General features: G+C 35.6%; 1 protein-coding gene and 1 pseudogene across 1 annotated transcript; both read right to left on the reverse strand.

The window, feature by feature from the left end:
* Positions 1–1,060: 1,060 nt before the first annotated feature.
* Positions 1,061–1,998, reverse strand: LOC126076413 (olfactory receptor 6C2-like; annotated as a pseudogene).
* Positions 1,999–3,202: 1,204 nt separating this feature from the next.
* LOC126076414 (olfactory receptor 6C2-like) lies at positions 3,203–4,141 on the reverse strand. Its single transcript, XM_049884938.1, has one exon. The coding sequence runs from the start codon at positions 4,139–4,141 to the stop codon at positions 3,203–3,205; it is 939 nt and encodes a 312-aa protein (XP_049740895.1).
* Between the last annotated feature and the right edge of the window lie 5,699 nt (positions 4,142–9,840).

The following is a 9,840-nucleotide window of genomic DNA, read 5'->3' on the forward strand; positions in this document are numbered from 1 at the left end:
AGAAATATGAACAGTGGTAAAGAATATGATAGCTAGGAGTGTGAAGATTTTTCTTTTCATAATTTTTAAACTTTACACTATTGATTTCTGGTAAAGAGAAACTTTTTTAGGATGTAGTTTTCAAATTTATATCCTGTTGTGTAACTTGAGTTTTATATATATATATTTTTGGATTTAATTCTATTGGGATGTGCTCCCTTCCGTGTGCATAGTCTAACCAGTTTTATGATGGTGTCTCAATCCATGTTTCAGTGCTTGCCCTGCTTTGTCCTAAGAAAAACTATCTAATCTCAATCTTTACTGTAAATTTTCATTCAAGGTGTTATCTTAAATTCCCTCAAATATTAATATTTCCTTTGGTAATAAAGCCTCTTTTACACAGGCTTCATTTTTCAAATTTTAAAAAGTGTTTTTGAAATTTATCTTATTGTTTCTTGAGAGTGGTGATGATAAATATGTGGTGAAAACTGTGTGTGTATGTTTCTCACACACATACACAGCTGATTTGTTTGCTGAATTGGTAACACTGGTTTGGAGGTGAGATCTCGCTTCTTTTCCTAGAAAATCACTTAATGAAAGATGGCACCTTAGTACAAATGATTTGTAAGAAGGGAACAAAATGAACCGGTGAGGGTCTGTTTTAGTTGCAAGGCCAATAATGTTTTTGGAAAATTAATCTGACTATAATGATGAATACAAAGATTTAAAGTAGATTAGAAATATAAGGCTCACTAGCTCAGTGTTTCTCAGTTTATTTGTGATGAAGGATCAGTTTTGTTTCCCCAAATTCAATTCATTGCATATGAATACTTTTGCAAAATACTATGAAAATGAACTATTAAAAAGGAAGTAAAAAGACTTAAAAATAAAAGTTCAAAATTTTATTATTAGGTTCAACAAATATTTGCTTTTTTAAATTGCATTTATGGTTTCCAAAGCTTAACTATCAGTTTCTGTACTTATATCACCCAACATCAAAAACAGTTTGCTGATTAGCCTTGGTCCTATAATCTCTCACCAAACTTTCCAAATAACTTGAATCTCCAATTTCGATATCTCCCTATTTCTTTGAGAGAACTGAAATTCTTTTGATTGAGTCCTTCAATGCTTGTTTCACTTTTTCAGTTCTCGAGGATATATAAATAGGTTTAGCATGGGGGTAATAGAAGTAGTGAACACAATCACACCATTATTAATGTCCATTTCTTCCTTTGCAGAAGGTTTAATGTAAACGAAGATGCAGCTTCCATAGGTGACGGATACAACAATCATGTGGGAAAAACATGTGGAAAAGCCTTTTTCCTTTGCTGAGCAGAGGGGAATTTTAGAATTGTCTTGATGATGAATACATAGGAAAGAAGCACACACATGAGGGTCATGATGAAGGTCATCACGGCACAGGCTATAACCATCTGTTCTAAGAACCACGTGTCTGAGCAAGAGATCTTGAGGATAGGAGATGCATCACAGAGAAAATGATCAATGACATTTGAGTCACAGAATTCCAGATTTAAGCCTAGGCAAAGTGAAGGGGTTATGATTAACAAACCACCAACCCAACAGAAGAGAACAAACCTTCTGCAGACTCTGCTGCTCAGGATGGTCACATAATGTAAAGGTTTGCAGATGACTGCATAGCGGTCATAGGACATGACGGCCAGGAGAAAAAATTCTGTTGATCCAAGAAAAAAATAAAAAAAATAGTTGAGTGGCACAGGCATTATAAGAAATGGTATTGTCTCCAGTAGATGTGCTGTAAAGGAATCTAGGAATACAGACTGTAGTGAATGAGATATCCAAGAAAGAGAAATTTTGGAGGAAAAAGTACATGGCAGATTTAAGTTGAGAACTCACTAAGGTGAGGAAGATGATTGACAGATTTCCAGTAACACTCAACATGTAAGTGACAAGCAGAAAGATAAATATCAGAACTTGTAGTTGTGGGTCATCTGTCATTCTCAGCAGGATAAATGTCATTAGTCTTGCATGGTTTCTCATACTATTTTTTAAAATTTTCAATCTAAAGCTTATAAACAGATTAGGCCGAAGTCAGGAGTCAGTGATAAGAAACCAAAGGGTTGGCAGTTTGAATCCACCAGTCGCTCATTGGAAACCCTGTGGAGCAGTTCTGCTCTATTCCATAGGGTCCCTATGAGTTGGAATCAACTTGACAGCAACGGGTTTGGCTTTTTTTTTTTTTTTTTTGGTTACTCCACTATTGATGGGTATTTGTACTTCTTGTTTGGATTATTGTGAACCATGTTGCTATGACTATTCCTAAATGTAAACACTATTTATAAGGATGACTGTATCCTTCAAGACGACTTTATATTTTCCTCTTTCATTCAAGTGTTTTTATTCCAGAATTTTATCCACCACCCTTCTTTATTGCTTTGACATATTTGGGAGATCTTTCTTGATGCTACTTCTTTGCTTACTCAATAAAGAAACTAAAAGTTTCCTTTTCCAAGGTAGATGTCTCTAGGTTTTAAACTTGCATTTTCATTTTCAGTGTTAAAATATGTTAATTTTTATACTAACATTCTAGTTTTCTTATTTTTAATAAATTATCTTATTCTTTCTTGATAAGAGTGTATGTGTGTGTGTATATGTATGTATATATATATATATACGTTTGTATGTATGTATAAACCGTTACCGTGGAGTCAATTCTGACTTATAGTGACTCTACAGGGCAGAGTAGAACTGTCCCATAGAGTTTCCAGGGAGAGCCGGGTGGATGCGAACTGCCGATCTTTTGGTTCAGCAGCCATAGCTTCAACCACTACATCCTCAGGGTTTCCTATATAAATTATATATAATATGTAAATTTTTTTTCTGTTGTCATCTGAATTTTTTAATTTAAAGAAGTGATGCGCACTATTTCTCTTTTTTCCCGTTTATTCAATAATTCATTTTTGTTGTTGTTACTTAAGCTGTAATATCTTTTCACTCTTCTAAGACTGGTTTGAGTGGTGGTGAAGAACTTTTCCTGGAAATATGGACTAACATTCTCTTGGTGACAGATACTACCTTGGAAGACGTTCATTTGCAGCAAAAGGAAAGATGTGAAATAGAGATAAATAAAAAGAGGACAAGACACATATGAAATAATTAAGAGTCTAAGTCTACGAGCTTAACAAGGTCTACTGTTTTTTTTTTTTTTTTTCTGGTATGCTGGAGGCCCAATTTCAACATTCCTTCATTTATTTGAGATAAATGAAATTCTTTTGATTAAGTCTATGAAAGCGTGTTTCACTTGCTTGTTCCTCAGGGTATAAATAAATGGGTTTAACACGGGGGCAAATGAAGTAGTAAGCAGTGCCACACCCTTATTAATGGCCACTCCTTCCTTTGCTGAAGGTTTTATATAGATGAAGATACAACCACCATAGGTCATAGAAACCACAATCATGTGGGAAGAGCAGGTAGAAAAGGCTTTCGTCCTTTGCTGGGCAGAAGGGAACTTTATGATAGTCTTGATGATATACATATAGGACAAAACTACACACAGAAGGGTCATGATGGTAGTCAAAACGGCAACAGCTACAGTCATCTGTTCCATAAACCATGTGTCTGAACAAGAAATCTTCAGGAGAGGAGGAACATCACAGAGAAAGTGATCAATGACATTATAGTTATAGAATTCCAGGGTTAAGAGTGGACAAAGTGGTGTGATTATGACCAAAAACCCTGCTATCCAACAGCAGAAAACTAGCTTTCCACATACTCTTCTAGTCATGATGGCCACATAGTGCAGGGGTTTACAGATGGCTACATAGCGATCATAGGACATGATGGCCAGAAGAAAAAATTCTGTAGCTCCAAGGAAGATGATAAAAAATATTTGAGCAAAACAAGCATCATAGGTAATAGTATTGTCCCCAGTTGATAAGCTATATAGGAATTTGGGAATACAGACTGTGGTGAATGAAATCTCTAAAAAGGAAAAGTTTTGGAGGAAAAAGTACATGGCAGTTTTAAGGTGAGAATCCACTAAAATGAGTATAATGATGGTCAGGTTCCCAGTTAAACTCAATGTGTAGGTGACAAACAGAAATATAAAAATCAGAACCTCCATTTGAGGATCATCTGTCAGTCCCAGAAGTATGAATGTAGTTACTGATGTATGGTTTCTCATCATTGACACGCACTGCTGCTCAATCTCCTCATTAACATGAACTGAGAAAAGTTGTGTGAAATCATATGGCCATGGACATTGGCTAGAAAATCTAATCATCACAGTTAGTAGTTATTTTCTTCTTTCACTTCATAATGAATCTTTTCAAAAGCCTGGCAGTCTCAGGCTTTGATGCACATTATATGTCCAGTTAAGTGTAAGTTTCTCTTTAAATATTAGTTTAAGTTTCTCTTTAAATATTAGTTTAACTCTATAATAATCTTTATTTTTATAGCTTCTTGCACATTGTCACATCTATTTTCAGTTAATGTAATATCTGTCATTTATTATCTGGAATATATTTTTCTATAGAATTAGAAAAGACCACTGGTGTGATAAAAGCTGATAGGTATTATAATGTTGTTTTGGTCCAATTAATTCTTCACTACTTACAATTTGAATTGAACGACTTTACTGAAGCGTTGTTTCCTGTTAAATGCAAACAAATAGCTAATGAGTTTGACAGTTATGCAGTCTATGGGTCATGTGTATAGTACTTAAATGTCTTCTTCCACTACTATGAACAAAGAAGTGATTTCATTTTACTTCTGGTATCAAATGAAAGTCATCCAAAATAGAAACATCACTTTCCAAATCTGCTGCTTACCTCTAAGTTTCTACATTAATTCTCTCTTTTACTCCAAATTCATTCCTATATACAACTCAGTGTTTTGAAATATAGTATATAAAGAAACCAAACAAAACCAAATCCGTTGCCATCAAGTCAATTCCAACTCATAGAGACCCTATAGGACAGAGCAGAACTGCCCTATAGGGTTTCCAAGGAGTGCCCGGTGGATTCAAATTGTTGACCTTTTGGTTAGCAGCCAAACTGTTAACCACTAGGCCACCAGGGTTTCAGGAAATATAATACATAAATACAGTATAATATAGTATTAGGTAAAGAAATTGTTGGGGATAAAGAATGTTGAAGAATAGCACCTTGACTTTTTTATGCTTTCATTATTGTTATTATATAGATATTGTTGTCATTGTTGAGTGCAATTGAGTTGATTTCCACTCGTAGCAACTCCATGTGGTAGAGTAGAACTACCTTATAGTTTTTTTTCTAGGCTGTAACCTTTATGGAAGCAGATTGCCAGGTCTTTCTCCCACAGAACGGTTGGGTTGGTTCAAACCACCAACCTTTCCTTTGGTTAGCAGCAAGCATTTAACTGCTGCATCACCAGGACTCCTATATATATATATACAAGCAGTCCTTGACTTATGATGGAATTCTGTTCCAAAGACTACTCTGTCATATGTTGGTTCTGATGTAAGTCAAATAACTCATTTTTTTTTTTTTTTTTAGTTTTGATTATTATTGCCCTGTTGTTATCAGTATCTTTATAAATCCCATTTTTATTTATCTTTGTGGGTTGGAAACCTTACATCTGAGAATGATAACATCAGCAAATTATGCACTACAACATTGATAAGATGTACCAAAATAAGAACGGTTGCAAGTGTAGTTTGTTGTAACTGAAATACATCATAAATTGGGGATTACCTATGTATATGTAATCATTTTGTCGAGTTCACTCTGATTACAATCAGATTAAAAACAAAAAGTACATGTAACAAGTGTCTCCTGATCCTCACTTATTTCCTTTGCTACAAATCATCTACCCTGATAGTTCTCTTGCTCCTTACTAATCATTCAGTCCTCAATCCATGATAATCTTATCTTGCCACAATATCCGATTGAAATATCTCTTGTTAAGCACATCCTTCTCCAAAAATACAGCATTTTATTTTTACTTGATTTTTCTTAGGCATTTGATTCTTGACTCTTGATCACTCTTAACTTTTATAACCATGTAAAATCTATTGAGCAATTAATTTAAGTATATATATATATATATATATATATATATCAGAATCAGCATGTCCAAAACCTTTCACAGCTCCATTGCTACTCATTCGCCGGTATTTCTTACTGTTGTTGTTGATTGTCGCCCATCAACTCTGATTCATGGCAACCCCACATGTGCAGAGAGAACTACTCCATAGGGTTTTCAAGGCTGTGACCTTTCAGGAGCAGATAACCAGGCCTGTCTTCTGTGGCCTCTGGATGGGTTAAAACTGCTAACCTTTCTGCTAGTAGTCTAGCACTTAACATTTTGTGCCACCCAGGGCCCAAACAAGCAAACAGGGAAAAAAATATATATATGTGTATATATATACACACAGATACATATATACAGGTACATAGGTACTGAAATAAATACGCATGTATATATTTGTGAGTTAATGTGCACACATAGCGGAAAAAAAAAAAAAAAAAAAACCCAGTGCCGTCGAGTCGATTCCGACTCATAGCAACCCTACAGGACAGAGTAGAACTGCCCCATAGAGTTTCCAAGGAGCACCTGGTGACATATATATGTACAAATCCTAGTTCTGCCCACTGAAAGGCTCTAGAATCAGTCACACTCCAGTATTAAAAAGCCACCATAACTCCTAATCTTTGTTTCCAATGCCATTCACCAATAAAAGAAATCAAGGTTTCTTAGAGAAATAGCCGAATCTTAAACTCAGATAGGGAAAACTCAAGATGATCCTAGATTATATCCTATGAAGCAAAAACCAAAAAACAAACAAGGAAACAAAAAAACAACAAAAAACCAAACCCATTGCCATCCATTCAATTCCAACTCATAGCAACCCCAAGTGTTACAGAGTAGAACTGCTCCATAAGGAATTCTTGACTGTAATCTTTATGGAAGCAGATCGCCAGGCCTATCTTCTTCATTGTCATTGGGTTGGGTGGTTTTGAAGGTCAACCTTTTGGGTTAGTGGTCCAGCACAAATTGTTTGCAGCATCTAAGGACCTTGCCATAAAATAAATGCTCCAAAAAAAAAAAAAAAGAAAGTTTTGAGAGAGCATACCGAAAGGATACAATAGCCATCCTGAAAGAGCTCCCAATGATCAAATCTAGAATAATTTGACCAACGTACTAAATAGCAAGAGTGTTTGATTATAACCCAGAGATTGGCAAATTTTCTCACAAAGGGGCAAATAGTAAATATTTTAGGCTTTGTGGACCGCATAAAGTCTCAGTTACTTTGTCCTCTTCTTGTTCTTCTTACTCTTGTTCTTCTTCTTCTTGACGATATTTGAAAAATGTAAAAAAGAATATGTTTAGTTTACAGGCTAGAGCAAAACAGACCACAGGACATGTTTGGGTCATTGACTGTAGTTTGTCAACAACTTTTATTATCCAAAGAATAAAATAAATATCCATGTTACCATACCGATATACAAGAATAAATTAAAAGTGGGAGGCAATTCTTCCCAAGAGAAGAATTCAGATTAATAAATGTAGAAGGAATGAGGCAAATAGAATTTCACCACAAAAGCTGCAGACATGAACCACCCAATGTAAAATTAGAGGGGCATTTGCATAGTGTCCGAGTATCTTTCCCAAAAGATATATTAATTATAGTAGTGGTTTTAACTGTATGTCTATGAACATTTTGATGCCCTATCCTCCAGGATCACCACCACCACCCATAGCCCTCGAGTCGATTCTGACTTATAGTGACCCTATAGGACCGAGTAGAGCTGCCCCATAGTGTTCCCAAGGGGCGCTTGATGGATTTGAACTGCCAGCCTTTTGGTTAGCAGCCGTAGCTCTTAACCACTACACCACCAGGGTTTCCTTCCTCCAGTAAGTGGAGCTTAATTCTCCTCCCCGAGTGTGGAATGGACTTCTAATCAATACAGTATCAAAATGAAAAAAAAAAAAATGGCAATTTTACAGTGGAGCATGGGAGGCACCAATTTAATCAAAATATTAAAGCTAGAGAGAAGCCCTGGTGGGGCAGTGGTTAGGCACTCGGCTGCTAACTGAAAGATTGGGTGTTCAAAACCTCCAGCCTCTCCACAGGAGAAAGATGTGGTGGTCTGCTTTATAAAGATTTACAGCCTTGGAAACCCTATGGGGCAGGTCTATTCTGTCCTACAGGGTTGCTATGAGTCAGGATCAACTCTATGGCAACAATTTTTTGTTGTTGTTGTTGTTTGTTCATTTTTTTGTTTTGTTTTATCAAGGATAACATCATTAGGAATAAGACATATTGATATCATGTGCCCCCTTATTTGTTGTGATAAAAGAGGGGCACATCATTCCTGTGATGTTCTTTCAAAAAATCTATTCCTAAGTCTTATCATGAGAAGGAAAACCTGGTGGCATAGTGGTTAAGAGCTACGGCTGCTAACCAGGGGGTCAGGAGTTCAAATCTGCCAGGCACTCCTTGGAACTCTATGGGGCAGTTCTACTCTGTTCTATAGGGTTGCTATGAGTCGGAATCGACTCAACGGCACTGGGTTTGGCTTTGGTTTAATCATGAGAAAACTTCAGACAATCCCAAAATACCTTACAGGTAAACTACAGAAGTGTCAAAATCATGAAGGACAAGATAAAACTGAGAATGGGACACACTGGAGAAGACTAAGAGACATGACAAACAAATGTAATGTATGACCTGAATTAACATTAATTAGGATGAAGGGAATATGTGAAATGTCTGTACTATCTTTTCAATTCTTCGGTAGATATAAAATTATTTCAAAATTAAAAGTTCACACTCAGTAATGTCTGGGGTCTTAAGAGCCTGTTTTCATTTTCTTACATTGTTGAACTAAAAAGCATTTGCCTTGGAAACCACAATTAGATTGCTATATTGAGTTTCACTTGGCTGCTTTAAAATACCTCCTTCCTAATTAGATAAGGGCAGTTATCAGCTCCCAGGTTGTGCCAATCCAATAGTTTAGCCTCCAGAGTTTAAAGATAACAAAATAGGGGAAGGACAGGTCACAATATGCCTAAAATATAGACTCCCTGCCTTAACATGAGGGTCACAAAGGCAGCATATACAACATTTTCAACTGGGGTACAGAAATAAATTATATCTGCAGTCCAGCGACTTCCCTTCAATTCTCACCTCAACTTACAGATATCTAACCCTTCTAAGCACCTCATTCAGTTAGTATACAGTTAGAAGAGTATCCTTCTTGAAAAAAAAAAAGAACTATGCCAGTCAGTAATAGCCCACAATCCTAAGAGCAATGTCATAATATTAATTGGCACTGATGTTGAGATGCAGATCAAAAGGCTATTAGAAGACTATTCTTATGGTCATCAAATAATAAAACATCAGCAAATAAGTCACCCAATGAAGGTTAATGTTTTGTAAATTTATATACAGTTTTCATTTAAGTGGGAATAAATTATGACAAATTACACTACATTTAGATGACCTTCGTGTTATTGATACATAAGACAGGTTGTAAACAACTATATTTAAATCACTCATATTAAAAAGCAACACTTCATAAATGGTAGTTAAACCTTTTATAAAGTAGTAAAATAACAGATCATATGAGTTATTTTGTCATAGACACTTTTTGTACAGGAAAGCATCACTATAAAAAAAAAAAAAGTTCACAAAATAAGAAGAAAAAAGAAACATAACAAGAATACTTGCTTTTCTCTTAATTATGGCTTTAGAGGATCACTGAATCACTAAGTTGTAAAGGTCCAAGAATGTCTTAGTGGAGATAGGAAGGTGGCTTCTGATAGTTCATTCTTATGAGCCCATAGTCACACTCAGACACGCTCTAGAAACACAGTTTTCTCCAAGTCTTCCAACAC

This window comes from Elephas maximus, chromosome 4 (assembly GCF_024166365.1).
Source record: "Elephas maximus indicus isolate mEleMax1 chromosome 4, mEleMax1 primary haplotype, whole genome shotgun sequence".
Lineage (NCBI taxonomy): Eukaryota > Metazoa > Chordata > Mammalia > Proboscidea > Elephantidae > Elephas > Elephas maximus.